The sequence below is a fragment of the Numida meleagris genome, chromosome 1 (genome assembly GCF_002078875.1).
Source record: "Numida meleagris isolate 19003 breed g44 Domestic line chromosome 1, NumMel1.0, whole genome shotgun sequence".
Lineage (NCBI taxonomy): Eukaryota > Metazoa > Chordata > Aves > Galliformes > Numididae > Numida > Numida meleagris.
In genome coordinates this window covers 115,996,362-116,014,118 of record NC_034409.1, presented here as the reverse complement: position 1 = coordinate 116,014,118, position 17,757 = coordinate 115,996,362, and the positions used below count along the sequence as shown (strand labels likewise).

At 41.6% G+C, this 17,757-nt stretch overlaps 2 protein-coding genes and 1 long non-coding RNA gene across 8 annotated transcripts in view; 1 reads left to right on the top strand and 2 right to left on the bottom strand.

Annotated features, from left to right (window-relative positions):
* KLHL15 (kelch like family member 15) overlaps positions 1–3,826 on the bottom strand; it is a 24,637-nt gene extending 20,811 nt beyond the window's left edge. Inside the window, exons 1-2 of one of the 5 annotated variants that reach the window (XM_021408569.1) lie at positions 3,462–3,826; positions 1,808–1,903 (exon numbers count right to left, since the gene is read on the bottom strand). The gene's annotated coding sequence lies outside the window, so the exon portion shown is untranslated. Of the gene's footprint in view, positions 1–138; positions 1,447–1,807; positions 1,904–3,461 lie in introns of those variants that run through there. The other 4 variants (XM_021408538.1, XM_021408560.1, XM_021408566.1 and 1 more) reach the window with 4 other exon arrangements.
* On the top strand, positions 4,055–17,534 carry EIF2S3 (eukaryotic translation initiation factor 2 subunit gamma). Its single transcript, XM_021408584.1, has 12 exons — positions 4,055–4,208; positions 6,499–6,562; positions 7,077–7,204; positions 7,324–7,445; positions 8,835–8,929; positions 9,588–9,746; positions 10,982–11,116; positions 11,951–12,045; positions 13,009–13,153; positions 13,566–13,735; positions 14,814–14,986; positions 17,021–17,534. The coding sequence occupies exons 1-12, from the start codon at positions 4,140–4,142 to the stop codon at positions 17,082–17,084; spliced, it is 1,419 nt and encodes a 472-aa protein (XP_021264259.1). The 5' UTR covers positions 4,055–4,139; the 3' UTR covers positions 17,085–17,534.
* LOC110404376 overlaps positions 13,744–17,757 on the bottom strand; it is a 19,453-nt gene continuing 15,439 nt past the window's right edge. Inside the window, exon 5 of one of the 2 annotated variants that reach the window (XR_002442214.1) lies at positions 13,744–14,144. This is a non-coding gene — a long non-coding RNA (uncharacterized LOC110404376). Of the gene's footprint in view, positions 14,145–14,992; positions 15,845–17,757 lie in introns of those variants that run through there. The other variant, XR_002442206.1, reaches the window with a different exon arrangement.

Here is a 17,757-nt window from a genome sequence, read left to right as displayed (position 1 = left end):
CGCTCACCCCCGCCCGGCGGCTCTCCCGGGCCTCGTCGTGCCACCAGGCACCGGCCCGGCCCCATCCACCGCCCGGCACCGCGGCGCGGCCGCGGGGATCCTGGACGGGCCAGCCCCCGGAGGGGGAAAAGCTCTCACCGGGGACCGGGAGCGGCCGCCGCTGGGGATCGGCGGTGCGGTCCCAAGGAGCGTCATCTGCTTGGCTCGTCCGCGGGCGGCTGTAGGGCTGGCCGTGTCGTTTCGCCCTCCTGCTCGCAGCGGCTCCTTTCAGCGCCAGCACCGCAGCTCCCGCTCCCCTCGGGCAGCAGCGCGGAGGGGATGAACGTCGTACGGAAACCCGCTCCGAGCAGCAGCAGCAGCCCCTCTCAGGAGCCGGCTGAACTCCTCCCCCTAGTACCTGGCAGCGACTGGCGCTGCGGCTGACCCCGGCTGCCTCCTTGACACAGGTCAGCTCTGCCAGCTGCTGTGGGAATCAGGTCACAGAGCCAGGCAGGTCAGGGCCGCCGGCTATGGTTCGCAGCGCAGCCGTGAGCAACGAACTGCGCACAGCTCCCAACCCTGAGCGGGGCTTTGCCTTAGCCCAGACTTCCCCTCCTTGCTTTCTGTAGCTTGCTGCTGGCTGGCAAAAGGTAAAGAGGTAAGAGGTAAAACAACCCAACAACCTCCTCGTGTGCTTAATCACAGAATGTCCTGACACCATACGAAACTACACGGTCCTCTGGGCTGTCCCTGCCACCCTCAAACTTTTCACTGCCTGCTACGTACCTCCTATGTCACTCACTGCTTTAAATAACAGGCCGTGTACCGCCATCCTCTCCCTGTTTATTGCCGTTCCCATCCCCTTCGCTGTCTATTTTCGGTTGCTCGTTACCACCCCCATCCCATTCTTGATTTCTAAAACAACAGCACAACTCCTCTGTGGCTGCCACCCCCAATCTGAATGTCTATCCCACCTCTCACCGCTTCACATAATGAACCTGCTGTTGCACGCGCAGCTTCACAAAAGACTACCCACTGCTCTTCCCACTCTGTTAACCGACCTCCCACGGCTCCCACACAGCCTACTTACTCCACACTACAAACATCCCGCTCCCGTTCACTGACTCCTCCATACCGGTGACCTGACCTCTCTCTGTTCAGCCAGCTTCGTACCATTCCACCTCCTGCACTTAACTCGCACAGTAAATTTGCCACATTTCCCCAGTCGCTGTTTCAAAACCTGTCACTAGTGCAGCCAAGGTGAAATAACCATTATCTACTGATTCTCTCAAAGCAGCTATCGTTCCTGCCTCCTAAGTCCCAAAGGACAGACATGGAATCATTTGAGTCGGAAGGGACCTTTAAAGGCCATCTGGTCCAACTCCTCTCCAAGGAACAGAGATGCCTACGGCTACATCAGGGTGCTCAGAGCCCCGTCTAGCCTTCACTGTCTCCAGGGATGGGATATCCACCACCTCTCTGGGCTGGGCAACCTGTTTCAGTGCTTTCATCATAAAAAGTTTTATTCCTATGTCCAACCCAATCTCCCATTTTAGTTTAAAACCGTTTTCCCTTTTCCTATCACAACAGACCCTGCAAGAGTCTGTCCAAAATGCTCACCTTTACTCATTGGGCCTATCTTCTGCTACACCAAGCACGCGCCACTGACACCTTGTGATTCGGCAAAGACAATCTAGAGCAGAAAATCTATTTCTCGTGTACAGAATCAACACAACAAAATGTCACGCATCCCTCTCCACTCCTCAGACTTTCGACCTGCGTAGGTCAGTAAGGATGAAAAAGACTGGCAGGGCTGTTTCGGCTTTACCTGACTGTCATTTTGCCGTTTGCAGTTTGTGGTAAGCTGAGGCGTAAGATGATCTTCAGGTCTCTCCTACACACTGCCACAGAAGTGAATTCAAACCTAGCCAAAAAAAACCCAACAACAAACAAACAAAAACATCCAGCAGTTGTGGCATACTTATTCCCAGCATTTAAGAGCATTAAAAAAATGACTCCTCCACATTCAACAATTTCCCTGTACTGAAAAACCCAAACTTAATAATGATTCAATCTCCTACCTAAAACTGCAGTGCTGTTAAATTTAGGCCGTAGCCAGCGACCAGTCTTCAGCCCTGCATTTTTCTTCATACTACAAATACTACCCAGTACAGTAAATCAAAATAATAAGACAGAATATGTAAAGTAGACAATTTCATTGTTAAAACAGAATAGTTTGTGTACGTCTTCAGATTTCTGACAGAGTTCTTGGCAAGGAGTGAATCGTTTTTACAGGCTGCTGCAAACGTAACAACAACTGTTTCTATAATTCTATACTGCACTGCATTATTGTATAATTACAGCAGCTAGGTACCTACAGAATCCAGAATTTTCAGCTCATTTTCATCACTGATCACACACGCCTCATGCTGAGGCAACTACATTCAAGTATTGCATCATATTCTCCATGCTTTGTATCTCTTGGGTGTAAGCATATATGGTTTTTCAGAAGTGAGATATTTTATATAAAAATTGTATAACATCACGTCGTCCAGTGAAAGATTAGAAATGAAAATTTATTTTCAAGACCAATGTGCAAAATTATTGGGTAGCAAGACAAAATATATTTTGTCATTAGGAACATCATTACTGTATGGTTTCTTACCGCATTCTTGTATTCTTTCCATCAAAACAAGAACGCTGGCAACGCATTTGCTATAGATATATCAGGAAATACTATCAGGAAAGAATGGAAATGGCATTTGTGGAAGTGGGAAGTGACATGTCTTGTTAAACCAGGCATACCGGTTTGGCACACATTTCCATCATCACGTTCCAATCTGCTGGGTGCTTGAGAACTATTGCTTTGACCCAAGTAGTCAGGCAAAATCTGGGAAGCTCCACATTTTCAAGTAGGGAAAAAGACTGCTGATGAATGTGGATGTACGCGACACAATTGTATTGAAAACAGTTGCTCTGACCATAGAAGAAATCTTGTTAGCAACGATTTCTTCCAGGCCTGTAAGAGGTTTCCACACAGGAGGAATCAACTCAGTTTCCCATGGGGGAAGGTTGTGAATTTGGCCTTTGGTCTGTGTTAAACTTCTAAACTGGCTGTCATCAGTGGATCAAGGATTTTACTTGATTCTTAAGGAATGTAAGGCTCACTCAACTCTGAAAACAGCATGTGCTAGCTGTTTGGAATCAAAGACTCAAGCCGCTTGTGTCTTCAGGCATGGCCTTATACAGCACTAAGCCTACAGAGGACACACTAACAAGGGAAAGGCTGACACTCAGGATCACATTAGGCCGATAGCCAGCAGAGCTGACTAACATACATGCAGTGCCATTTACCATTAGGGCCAATAAGCTCATCAGCCCCCAAACCAGAGATGCTTGCTTCCAGTACAGACAGGCACACGCTGCTTTAACTTTACCCCCATCTCCTTTCTGCATCACATCCCTCACTGCCCCCAACACACCTACGTTTCCATGCTGTTAGATACGCATCGACAAGCGCCGACGTCTTCACAGCCACAAGCACAGGCCGAAGCCTCCTGGGGTTGGGCGTCTCCCAGCCAGGCTGGGCCTCATGCTGATCCTCCCACCGCTGCCACTCCGACACTTTACAGGCGCGCACACACAGCAGTGGCAGGGGCTGACCCCGCGCCCGGCCGGCCTGCCGCTCTGAGAGACAGCTCCCTGTCCCACAGACACGCACGGAGGCGCCAATCCCGCCGGCAGCCGTTACGGGGAGCGACGTACAAACCACCACACGCCCCCACACGCCACCCCCGCCAACCCGCCGCCGTTACCCGGAGGCGGGCGCAAACCGCACGCGCACTGCACGCGCGCATGCGCATGCTCACGTACAAGCGCGTTGCACGCGCGCATGCGCATGGCCTCTCTTCCCTGGCGGGCCCTGTTGCATCACCCGGCGCGAGGGCGGCGGGGGCCTTCTGGAGGCTGCCCGGCGCCGCGCCTGAGTCGCTCCCGCCTCGCGGCGGGACTGAGGGCGGCCCCGCGCCGTCCAGCGTGGAGCGTCTCAGAGCCGGGCGTGCCCCGTAGGGCGGCGAGCGCCGGGAGGGGCGAAGGTGGCGCCGAGGGAAGCGAGGGGTCAGGCGGCTGCGCGGGCAGCCCCGCTTCCTCTTGAGGCCAAGATGGCGGGGGACGAGGCGGGAGTGACGCTGGGGCAGCCGCACCTCTCTCGGCAGGATCTCGCCACCTTGGTGCGGCCCGCGCGGGGGGCGCCCGTCAGGCGCCGGGGGGCTGCTGGGGGCCGGGGAGCAGTGTGCGAGGTGCTCCGCCCCTCTCTACGGGGCCGCTGCCTCCGAGAGGGCCGGGAGCCGAGCCGGCGGCAGCGCGGTGGGGCGGGGGTGGCTGGGGCCAGGCGGCGTGGCGGGGCGCCCGTGGGGGCCGGGTGAGTGGGTGGCTGCGGGCTGAGTGGAAGCGGTGAGAACTGGGCAAAGACTGGCGGCCTCCGCGTGGCTGGCCGGCCTGAGGTGCCACAGCTCCTGCTGCAGTAAATAGGGCGCTGCGCCTTCGGAGCGGGCCGGCAGTGCGGGCTGCCCGGCGTGCCCGAGTTGGGTGGGTGTGCTGTGCAGAGCTGTCAGGGAAGGCGCCTGGAGGAGCCTCTTGTGCGCTGCCTGTGAAACGTCTTCTCGGGTGCTCGCACTTGGCTACGTGTATATGCAGACAAAGCCATCTGGAGGTCCTGTTGCTGCCTCTCAGAATTTCATGGAAGCACAGAATGGTTTGGTTTGGAAAGGACCCTTAAAAGCCATCTAGTCTGTCTGTCCAGCAGTGAGCAGGGACACCTACAGCTACATCAGGGTGCTCAGAGCCCTGTCTGGCCTGACAGAGCCCAGTGCAGCCTGGCAAACTACAGAACGTTTTGACAAACTATACAACATTTGGTGGGTCTTTTTTTCCTATTTATTCTCTTGACAGTGGCAATGTTTCATATTCTTTGAGCGTGAATATGAGAATTCTTTTTGTATTCTAGCAAGTTTGTTAGTGAAGCTTGTTAGTAACTTCAGAAGGCTTCTTTCCTTCCTTCCTTGTTCTCTGGATATTCTGCCAGCTGGAAAGAGCACGGCTTTTCCTAATTTTCTGATCAATAGGAATTACCTTTCAGCCCCATTCTGTATTTTGTTCAGTGGGCCCTCGAAAGCTTCCAGATCACTGGAGCCTGTTGCTGAGCAATTAACTTTATGCCAGCCTTGAAGAAAAATGGCATGCGTGCTGATTCTGTACTCTGCGAACAAGTCTCTTGGTGACAGGGTTTGCATCATTCATGGTGCTGTCATCTTGCTGCACAGTGCCATCTGCAGGTCGTGTGCCCATCACTGGCCTCAGTGAGCTTGAGTGATGAAATAGTTGTCAACTAAGATATGGTGGAGTAACCATCCTCAGGGGGTGTTCAAGAAGCGTTTAGATGTTGTACTGAGAGACATAGTTTAGTGGGAAATGTTGGAGATAGGTGGATGGTTGGACTGGATGATCTTGGAAGCCTTTTCCAACCTTGGTAATTCTGTGATTCTATATACAAGAAATACAATTGTGTCAGGTGGAAGAAAATTGCTTTGTTTTGAACCTGAATATATTACTCATTTAATACTTGAGTTATAATAAGACCACACTTTTACACAGTAATGGTCAATTTTAATTATGTACAGAACCTGCTTGTGTAGTAGTGTAAACATCATATGATTTCATAAAGCTTTATATCCTGTTCTGCAACAAAGACACTTCATGAATCTTTGCTTGAATACAGCAGCTCATCCATAGAGATTCGCTGCAGGCTTTGAAATTACCATAAACAGATTCAGAAAATGGCACAGAGAGTTTCAGTGGATTTTAATACTTGCCCTGAATCCGGACAAAGAGCTTTTTTAAAGAAAAAGATAACAAAAAAAAGCAAAACACAAAGCAACTGATTTGCAGATTTTCTTTTACTGTATGAATGTATCTGTAAGTAATAGGACTTGCCAGCAGTTTTGTCTGGTACCCAAAGTGGAAATAATGGTACTTGAGGAAAAGTGGCCATTTAAAAAATCAGACTGAAATCAGTGGTGCTAATAACATTTCAGGACCTACTTGCTCCAAAGTGTTAGTTCTAATTATGTATTGACTATAAGGGAACCATTGCACAAATTTAACAGTTGTCCACTGACAAACCTTTGTTTTTAAAATGTAGGTATGGTTGGCCATGTAGCCCATGGAAAGTTAATTTCAGTTTGCATGTTATAACCAACTTAATTTTGGGGAAGGGTGGGGTGTATTTTTGGTTTGAAAGTTTCCTTGGAGTTTTTTGTTTTGCTTACTTCCTCTCTTTAATGCTTTGCAACCTATTCTGATTGTAGGGTTGTGTTCCCTTTTTACCCTGTTTCACATACTTAAGCTGGAATGCATAACTTGAGTTACTTTAAGGAGCTTGGTGGGTTTTGAGAAAATACGTATAGCGCTCTTAAGCATTTGCATACAGAATGAGTAAATCGTAAAATCTCCTTCATGCAGGATGTTACCAAGCTGACGCCCCTTTCACCAGAAGTGATCAGCAGACAAGCCACAATTAATATAGGTAAAAAAAAAAAAAAATTAAAAAGAGGGAGTGGGGGACATGTTAATGTGGTGCTTCCCGGTGCTCATGTGTTAACATAGAGTACCTTTTTTTAAAAAAAAAGAAAAAAAGAAATTCTTATTTGTACACAGTGATATAGGTAAGGTATTTTTATTACAAATTTTGTCAAGATGCAGGAAGAGACTTGTCAGACCCTTCTGACTTGGAAAGCACTACGATTTTACTTCAAGAGCACTACTTTGAATGAAGTGGGGAGTAGTTGCTAAGGGAAGGGTTTTTTTAATCTTAAAATTAGGAATTGAAATGTTTTTCATGAAAGTGCAGATCACGAAAGTGTCCACTGAGAGCTCATTCTAGGACGCTGTTCATTTAGACAGAAGTAACTAAGGAATCCGTATGTATTTTGATGGTAGTACTGGGCTTACTGGCTCGAGTGTTTGGATAACTTTGTGTTGATCATCACTGTACATGTTGAACAGAGGTTAACTGACAAACTTTTGCCTTTAAAACATAGGTACAATTGGCCACGTAGCCCATGGAAAGTCGACAGTAGTCAAAGCTATATCTGGTGTTCATACTGTCAGATTTAAAAATGAACTGGAAAGAAATATCACAATCAAGCTGGGCTATGCCAATGCAAAGGTGAGTCCTTACTAGAAATCAAGCAAATATGTTGGTAAGGTATTGCAAGGCAGACATAAGCTAATCAGTAACTATTGATGAATGAAACGTATTGACAATTTTAAAAAAATTACTTACAGATTTACAAGCTGGATGACCCAAGCTGTTCCCGACCAGAATGTTACCGATCCTGTGGAAGTAGCACCCCAGATGAATTCCCTACAGATATTCCTGGCACCAAGGGGAATTTCAAACTAGTCAGGTAAATGCTGTAACATTAGTGGTGTAAATTATGTTTAATTTATACTTCCTTTACATAACTAAAAATAGTCAGGGTTGAGCTGCAAGTTGAACGGTAACAGCAGACCACGTGCTCTTAGGCACTGTAGGTTGGATACCCCAGATGTGGGGTATCATTTAAACTGTGTTGTTTTTATTAGTTGTGGTGCACGATCCAAGGTAATGCACAACTGTATTTTCTGTCCCTCAGTGCTTCACTCTGAAGTGAAACAATATTTTTACCTGCTCTAAATATAAGTACATTATAAAGCTGCTGGAATAAAAATTAATGTGGCCCTCACGTACCTATTCTTTTAAATTCCTTTTTCAAGTGTGACCTTTTTCTTACTAGAGGCAGAGAATTTTTCCAAGTATGAAAAAAGAATATTAAATAAAGCCTGATTCTTTATGTGAGATCAGTCTTTGTACTGGAGTTCAGGTGCCCTTCATAAGCACAGCATGGTCATTATACAAGCGTAATAGTCTAAATAGTTGTTGTGTGAGTCCTTGCAATGATTGAATGAGAGTAGTCACAAAGGCTGTTGTATGACGGGATTCCTAGTTCAAGATTACGTCTGAAATATGTGCACTGCTGTAAGCATGGGTTTCCTTCTTTTGTTCAGATCCCTGGTAGAGCACTTGTAACAATAACTCCTGTTGGAGTGCGACTGTTATGCAGCCGTTGTTAAGATATTGCTCAAAAGCTTTAGGTTCTACGTCTTGCTGCTTATTTGCTTACAGTAGATCTTTAACTTTTGTTTACAAAGCAGCAAATTAGTCCCTTGCTTTTTGATGGCATGTTGCGTGGTTTTTTTCATGGAGTGGATTTGCACCAGAAAGTAGTGCATTGACTGTTACGGTCTTGCACAGCAAAATTGTAAGATTGGAGCTAACAGCTGTAGTGCTGTTTCTGTTTATAAATCTTTGAAGTGAAGGGCAGTTTTAAGCATGTAACTAAAGACGCCTAATTTTTTAAAGCTTGAGTGTGGGAGACAACTTTGAAGAGAGACGAGAAGTGGGATGTAATGTGCTATATCCTGTGAGTTTTGTTGTTGTTGTTCTGGTGCATTTGAGTCTAGTCTAATGCTCACATAAATTTGTGAAATACTACAGCAGTGCCTAGTATGAATATAAGGTATGGAATTGTAGAACTCGGAATTATTGTTCAGTAGCCTTTCAGTAGTCTGTGTTCCTACGAATATACTTCTAATGTATTACTTCTCAGCAACTGTCTTCGTGTTCCTGTTGGTTTGCTTTTTTATTTATTTTAAGGATTCTTTTAATTTGTGTGTCCGCTTAGATATTCACCTAAGTCAGCCAGAGAAATTGTTGGTAATTGGCTTTTTGACTTTCTCACTTTCGTCTACAACAGGCACGTCTCTTTTGTGGATTGTCCTGGCCACGACATTTTGATGGCTACTATGTTGAACGGTGCAGCAGTAATGGATGCAGCTTTACTGCTGATAGGTAATGATTGCTACACAAAAGCAGAGCTTTTTTTTTTTTAATACCATAAGTCAACTTCATACAGGTTTGGAAATCAAGTGGGATGAGGTGAGTTATTAAAGCAAATGAATGCTTTTGAGATGTGTTTAAGAAGCTTAAGTAAGTGATTTTATAGTGAAAATATAACCTAACTTGCTGATGTGGTTTTTAAAACATAGCTGTATGTACTCATTAACCTGGTAGCCCTCAGCTGGCCAGGACCAAACTGTAGGTGCTATACTACTGTAAAATTTATATTTTATGGAAAGGCCTTGCTTAAAGTTACTTTTGACTTTTCTCTGAAGCTTACAGTTTGCTTTAAATCTTTAGCTTCACCCATACAAAAGAGTCCACAAACATCCGTAGTAACGGTAAATCCAGATGGATATGGGCAAAATCAAGGTACAGGAGGCTGAGCTTGATGAAGGAAATTGTTCTGATTTGCGAGGAATAGGATGTGAATAAAACTCATTTTTGTTTGTGGAACGCTGTAGTGGTCTACAATGATAAATACCACGTAACGGAGACCTACATGTTTTGTTTTGGTTTATGAAGATGCAGTGGAAATCAGATTTCTTAACTGTACGAGTTTTGTCTACCTTTATAGTTTTTTATATTGCAGTCGCTTTTCTTCTTTCAGCTGGTAATGAGTCATGTCCTCAACCCCAGACCTCAGAGCATCTAGCTGCTATAGAAATCATGAAACTGAAACACATTTTGATTCTGCAGAATAAGATTGATTTGGTGAAGGAGAGCCAGGCTAAAGAACAATACGAACAGATTCTTGCATTTGTGCAAGGTAAGGTTTCGCCAGCAGAAGTCTGGTCAGTGGTAGAAGTTCTTCCGTGTTGGAACACAGTGTTTTTCTATGTATTTGTGAAAAAAAGTCTCACACTTGGACTACACTGGTATATGTGGTCTGTTAAACTAAAAGTAGACCGCTGGAGTTGTGCTTCTTCCCTATCTCAGACTGCTTAGATACAATAATATTATGGCTATTGCTCAGAGCACTTGATGTAAAACTAGCAGCAATAGCTTCTGTCTTGTAGCTTTCCCTGAATTTGTGGATTCTTACTGGTCGTACAGATGGTTTCTTTGCTAAGTAACCTTACTGCAGTGCAGGAGAGAATGAAGCAGTGTTTGTAGGTGTACCTTGTACGTATAAATGTGTTATTTTTCATGCACCCACAAAAGGTTGGTATTGCTTCTGTTTAAGTCCAGTTCAAGCGGCGTTATCCTCCTCTGTCCATAGTTTCTATTCAATTTGATTCTAATGCTTTGAGGTTTCATCCTTCCCAGAAGCTTCTGCTGTTTTCCCTGCTTATCTGGTTTAACTGGGATACGTTGAAAACTGCAGAGCTAGGTTGTCACCATCAGAGGTAGCTAATGGGTCTGTCCTTTATTCTTAATTGTTGCTTTGCATAAGCTGTTTGTAACAGCTACGTCAGTGGCTTGCTATAGAAATCCAAATTTCTTTGTGAGAACTGGAGATCTTGCGAGAAGTATAGATAGAGTTAAAACTAACAACATTTAGCAAACCTTGATAACTTAATTCTTCTTTCCGTAAAATTAATTTTTTTTTTCCTAAAATACTTATTTGCATTGCAGAACTTAGAAAAGGTTGATCATTAAGTTGATAGGAATTTTGGCTCATCAAAATGAAATCTGACTGTAAAATTAATACTGATGTATCAAATGTTTAGATATCCAAGCTCTCTGAGGAATTTCTCTTAAGATTTTTTTTCTGATCACCAAAAACCAGAATATTATCTTTCACAGTTTTCAGAGAACAGTTGTAACACTCCCCCGTAGACCCAGTGGCAACATAAGGGTTGTTTCAGGTTGCCTTGAAAAGTAGGTCTGGCTGGTTTGAGCTGAAACGTTGAAGGGAAGGGTAGGTGCTGTGATACTTACTGCTTTGGGAAATACGTGTAAGGTGTACTTTGAACTTCATTAGAGCTTTTAACAATTACAGAACATTTGGTCATGTTTCTGCAAATACTGTATTAAGGCTTGATGTCAAACTTCTTTCAGGTACAGTTGCAGAAGGAGCTCCAATAATTCCAATCTCAGCACAGCTGAAATACAACATTGAAGTAGTTTGCGAGTATATAGTGAAAAAAATTCCAGTCCCTTTGCGAGACTTTACATCTGAGCCAAGGCTTATTGGTACGTAGATGCTGCTTTGGGCTTTTGTGGCTCTTATCTGTTGTACACTTAGAATAGCGTGTGGCAGGATTCTCTAGAAGAGGTGGGCTTAGAAACAGCGTTCAGCGTTTTCCTCCTTGTAAAGTATTTTCTGGAAGCTGTATTGTTTGTTCATAGTCAAACTACTGCACTTAAATCTATCTGAGGTAATTGCTGGCTTTATATTGTGTATATAACAGCAGTAAAATGTGATAGTGATGAGAAAATTGTTGATAATGTAAACATTAATTGCTAGAAATTACATTTAACAAAGTGTTGTATTTGAAAATTATTTATATGAAAACCCTATAGACAGGGTAGCCTGGTAAGATTTTCTACATTAAAAAGTCTCAGTTCTTGTCCAGTATACTGAGAAATCCAGTTCTGTCCAGTGGATCGACGTTTTTTTTTGCCTTTCCCAGTAATCCCACAAAAAATGGAAGACCTTTTTTAAAAAAAGTTCATAATGCATGTGAATGCAGCATGTTAAAACAAGGTTGCAAAAACGCTGACATTGTGAATATTGAAATTTTTCTCAAAACAGCTGATCATTCCTTTCTTTTTCAGCTATTGATTTTTTTGCTATGTGGAAATATCTTTTAAAATGGTATTTATGTGTATGAGCAGCTTCAATGGATTTGAGAACAAAATCAGCTAAATAAAATATTCCTATTTTATTCAGACTGAATTATATTTTTATAAATAATTACATACTGTCAAGATAATAGGGAAATAATCAAAGTAGTTAAAGAAAAGCACAAATTCTTTGAAAACTGGATCTTAAATATAAACTTGATTATACTCTATTCTTTTTAGTAATTAGGTCTTTTGATGTTAACAAGCCTGGCTGTGAAGTTGATGACCTTAAGGGGGGTGTTGCTGGTGGCAGTATTCTAAAAGGTGTTTTAAAGGTAATCTTTTCTCTCTCTTTGGAGATTTGTAGTGGCGATAATGAGTACGGGTTTCTTTGCATGCTTAGTACAAAATAAATTTATGAAATTGAATTTTATATAAATATATGTATTTTAAACTAGGAAACAGTCACATGGCTCTTGTCTTCTCTGTACATTCTGTGCCTCACTGCTACTTTCCTGTTTTGAAATAAAGGAACAGGAAACATTTATTTTGCACTCGTGTATATATACATATTTCTGTTACTTTATTCTTAGCTTTTTCTACTAATGATACCATCTTCATTGCTTGCAAATATTGAGGGAGCTAAATTTTTTTTTCTGTCCCACCACTCTTACTTTCTGAATTACTCTGAGGGGAAAGGGGGAAGCCTTCAAAGATACCTCTGAAGTGTATGTGGGTTCTTAAAGATCTCACTTCCCCACTTAAGTATTCTGTGTATGCCTGTGTATGTGATTGGTTTTTTTTTTTTTCCTCGTGAGATACTGTCAATATATGGGAACTTTAAAAGTTATTCTGTTAGGCTGAAAAGCAAACAGTCTTTGAACATTCGTTCTACTTACATATCCTTTATCTTTTAGTTTATTGACGATCGGTTACACAGATCAAATTAACTCCACTTTTCTCAGTGCTGTAACATTTCTAAATGAAATATCATTCAAAAATGAAAGACAAACCCTAAAATTTGAACGTTGGAGTTAGAGCTAATAAAGATCCTTTGCAAAAGCAGTTATTTAGACTGTAATGGAAAGAAAATTATTTGTTACACTGGATGTAAGATGCAGAGGTTTAGGTATTGTTAGGTTTATACTAAATAGTGCAGAAGATCTGCAGTAGCCCAGAACCAAGGGTTTGTATAAATCCTGCAGTCTTTGAGTGAGCGTGTCTTGCCTGTGACTAGAAAATGACCTTTACATTCCTGTGAAACAACCTGTTAACCACGTTCTGTCTCTTGTAATTAGGTTGGTCAGGAAATTGAGGTCCGACCTGGTATTGTGTCCAAGGACAGTGAAGGAAAACTCATGTGCAAGCCAATCTTTTCCAAAATTGTGTCACTCTTTGCTGAGCACAACGATTTACAATACGCTGCTCCAGGAGGACTTATAGGTAAGGATATTCTTTTATGAAGAGATTTATTACTTAATGCTTATTGAAAACGCTTGTTTAGTACACTAAAATTCATTGCTAAGTGAAACCAAAAGGCTGTGAGCAATTTAATACATTTATGTAGAAAGAGACAAATAAATGACATATACAGAAAATTAGTATTTATGACATAGTTTGTCTGAATGTCAGTAGTCGACTCAGTTCAACTTGAATTGTTAGTTGTATCACCTTAAGCAGTAGAATATTTCTTCATTTGTTTGGACAGAGATCACATTCTGAAAGTGCTGCCCAGATAACAGGGAATTCCTGGTACATTCTCAGTATATTGTTTTTTAGATCTCATCAAGTATTTGAATATGTAAATGTGACAGCCACCTTTCAATTACTCGTGACGTTCCTTGTTACGCTGTAGGTGTTGGAACTAAGATTGACCCAACTTTGTGCCGGGCTGACCGAATGGTAGGGCAAGTTCTTGGTGCGGTTGGAGCGCTGCCTGAAATATTTACAGAGCTAGAAATTTCCTATTTCTTGCTGAGACGGCTGCTAGGTGTGCGCACTGAAGGAGACAAGAAAGCTGCAAAGGTCTGTACTCCTTTTTATTTTTTTTATAAATTTAAGAGTACCATGGGCTTTTCCTGTTATGATAACTTATGCAAAGTTGTATTAATACGTACGTTTTTGAATCATATGGTAATTTTGTTTCCCTCTTCTTACATGGTTGTCACTTTACTATTATATGTTGTCTCTTTGCTGTTGTAGAATGAAAGCTTTCAGAGGAGTAGGAATTTGTATTAGAGTAGATTAAAATACCATGAAGCGTTTACGTGTCTTCAATTCAGATATTCTTCTAACCTCATTTGTAGCTGTTATCCTTTGCTATCAGCTTATTAATGTGTGCAGTAATCAGCTTTATATACACGCTGATCTACTTTCTGCTTGCGTGCTTTTTTGTAGATTCTCTCTCTGAAGAACTTCTTAAAGCTAAGCATTTCTGAAACAGTGTAATAAAAAAAAAAAAACTGTGAGCTTAATACATAGTATGGTCTCGTGTTTCATAATCCTTTTTACACTAATGAAACTACAAGATCATTTTTAGTATTAAAGTTCCTTTTTGAATTAAAATCTACAGACAGCTTCATGTAAGAGTAAATTAAATGCTTCAGCTCTCTTGATCCTCTGTGAATTGATATTTTTTTTTTTGAGAAATCACTTGGATGTATGTAGGCAGATGATTTAAAGAAATGGTAAAACATTCCACTTCATAGCAAGATCTGAGAGAGTTGTTTAGCTTTCAATACAGTGTATGCAATGCTAGGTATGTATTGCAGAAAATGGTGTGACACACTTCGTTGGGATTTCTCTACAAGGATCTGTGCTACTACATACAGAGCATATTTATATGTTTGTTCTTCACAGGAGTTAAAAATAGAAAAGTTTTATCCACAAATGCTATCTTTCATTGTTTGTACACAGGATATGTATAGTTTTTGCATTTCTCAGCTATTGTTTTTGTGGCAGTGGAGTCACTGAAGTTGTTCAGTACTGGCTGTGGTGCTTTCTTCATTTGAGCAATTGTGTTGCTAAATACCATTGCTTAGTGTGAATGGGTTATTTTAAGTACCTCAGCCTATGTTTCAGAGTTTTGTGTGTCTTATTTCAGGTGCAAAAATTATCGAAGAATGAAGTTTTAATGGTAAATATTGGATCCTTATCTACTGGAGGGAGAGTCAGCGCAGTAAAAGCTGATTTGGGGAAGATTGTGCTGACTAACCCAGTATGCACAGAAGTGGGAGAAAAAATTGCCCTGAGTCGAAGAGTAGAGAAGCACTGGCGGTAAGTCGGTGCTGAATTGGTAAATACTTGGCTGTTACCTTGTGAAAAATAAATCACAATAAAAATAAATATGTAGATCTGATTATGCTCTAGAATAGGTGACTCTTTAAAAGAATTCCTATGAATTCTAACACATTGTCACTGTTATTGTGGGGTGCTTCATCTTATACTTTTATCTTCTTTTAAAAGAAGCGTGATAGGTGATTAGGTGTCTGTTACTTAACAGACGAGGAAACATCTGATATTCGTGGTTCTGTTGATAAATCAGCCACGCTGTAATTGAGCTAACAGCAGGCAACCTTGGAGCAGCGGTTTGAAAATGCAAGTAATGTAAGTCAGTGGAATTCAAGCTGTGGAGCTGTATAGGACTTGCAGTGCAACCTTTAAAGAAGTAGCAGGGGAGTGGAGACGGGGCATACTAAGTTCTAGTATTTTATGTCCTCTGAACAGAGGGAAAAGTATTAACTACTTCGAGCTGTTTAAATGTCAAGTATAAAAATGGCTGCCTGCACTGAAATATATGGAGGCTGAAAATGGTGAGCAGGTTTGATTGATGTTTCATTTTAAGCTTAGTGTCATAGTTCTCTGTAAATGATTATATGTATTGCACCTTTTACGTATTCCATATATGCCATAAGAATGTAACAGTATTTGGATTCCTTGACCCTACACAGCTCTTACAGTATAAGAGACAGTGTAAGGGAACAGAAGCATTCACATGAGATTTCTTGCTGTATGAAAAAGAACTAAGATATAAATATCAATGGATGAGTGTTTCTTTTTCAGATCAGGAAAGCATGGTCAATTCAGTGCTTGCTGTCCTGGAGATAGTTGATAAATCAGAGAAGTGGTTATTCCCTAGGGAAGGGAAGGAAAAAAAATGGAAAAAAATGACATGTCTTAAACAGGCTAAAAAAACCCAAGCCCAATTAAAGTCAGTGAAAGCAAAATGAAGAGGAGAAACTATGTATATTGGAACTGTGCTATTTTAAGCCATGGACTGCTAACCTATGCAAATTTTAATGCGAGTTTTGTTCCAAGGCATATGGCCTTTGTAGATTACTTCCCACTTGAGAAACATAACCAAATTTTGCCAAAAGCCCACTTGTCTCTGTATGGTTGGAACTGCGAGAAGGAACTTCACTGCCTGAGGGAATGGAGTACTGAAAAGATGAGAAAGCAAGAAAAGGAGAAATAAAACAGAAAATAAATATCTAAAGGCATAGAAGTTAAGTAGCTAGCAAATGGCGAAGCAAACAACGTGCATTAGTGATTCTAAGGAACTGTGGCTTCAAACACGGAGTAGCTACAAGCTATGAATGCAGTCCCAAAAAGTAGGAAATGCTGCAGTAACATAATTAAGTTCCTCTTTTCACTTATCTGCTAAAGTCCAGAGGGAGCCCCTACTGTTAGCAAATTAAATTGAAACACGCTTGTGGTTTCTGTGCATCTCCTTGCCGAAAATGGAAAATGTGTTAAAGATAGTTCTATGGACTGCCTGCTGACTGTGGAAATGAACACAAATTCTTTTAAGTATATTCTTCTGAGGCAACAGCGGCCTATAAAAGGGGCTTTGATAGGACCGAACTTACCTGAGATTTGAGTTACCGTTACAGGTTGCAAGTTCATTAAGAGTTAAATTTGTTTGTTATTTTACTGCAATTGTGTCTATATTTTTCCGTGTTTATTTCTCTTTGAACTAATGCAGGACTTACACACAGGTAGAAAGAGATGAAGCTATAATTACAGTTAGCTATTGCAACGTACATTACGGAATTTTCCATTTTTAAGTTCACTGTTCAAAAGTACATTCTTAATTACAAATATGCCAGTGTCCTATGTCCCTCATCCTTTTTTATTCTGTTTCTGCTAACCACTCTTAGATATTGTGGGATGTTTTGTGAAGGAGGTGAGTGGAAAAAATACAAAATGTTTTAGGAACTGAAGGCTTAAGCATAATAAAAGAACGTTGATTTGTTGTGGATGTTTCTACCTGTTATTAAAACTAATATAAACTGGTCTTCTTTTTTGCAGTTTAATTGGTTGGGGTCAGATCAGAAGAGGAGTGACAATCAAACCGACTGTTGATGACGACTGAAGAACGAAGAAGAATGCTTCATTTTTAAAGATGAAACACCCGTTTCTATTTTGGAGGGGGTATATCTTCACAGTGGAATTGGAAGCTGTGCAACCATTGTCTTTGAATTGTATGGCTGTCCTTGTACGTTTTATTGAATTTTACCCTCTTACTAAATTACTAGTCACTATCACCATTAAAAGTGTAACAGAATTGGCATAGAAGTGGGTTTCATTATCCACCTCTTAGTAGAAATTAATTGTACATGTCTCACGGCATGTCTAATTTATGTTATTTTGTGTTTTGGACATACCTGTTTAATATCAGTCAAGCCAGCCCCAGTGTAACACACAAATGATAAATGTGGTATTGAAATAAAATATTGCTTATTTTCATCATATAATGTTTTGAGTAACAAAAGACAGTGGTGATTGTTCAACCAGTACAAGAATTAAAAGCAAGCAAAAGTCATTCTGTCCTTGAAGACTAGTACCCTTTCTGCACAACATCTTGGTTTGCTTAGGTGTTTCTGCTGTTTACAGGAAAAGCTTTCTTCCTAAGATTGTAAGATTCTGACTCGAGGACTGTGACTGTGCTACACTTCATAATTAAGATGGCAGCATTGACTGACTTAAATTTGTCACTTCTGATATTACAAGGAGCTTTAGTTAAACCCCTCAAGAAAAAACACAAA

What these genes read in the sequence shown, in the direction of transcription:
- EIF2S3 (XM_021408584.1), top strand. Translation starts at nt 4,140, where the DNA reads ATGGCGGGGGACGAGGCGGGAGTGACGCTGGGGCAGCCGCACCTCTCT. An exon ending in GGCAGGATCTCGCCACCTTG is followed by an intron (nt 4,209 to 6,498) that starts GTGCGGCCCGCG and finishes TCCTTCATGCAG; the next exon opens with GATGTTACCAAGCTGACGCC. An exon ending in AGAGTAGAGAAGCACTGGCG is followed by an intron (nt 14,987 to 17,020) that starts GTAAGTCGGTGC and finishes TCTTTTTTGCAG; the next exon opens with TTTAATTGGTTGGGGTCAGA.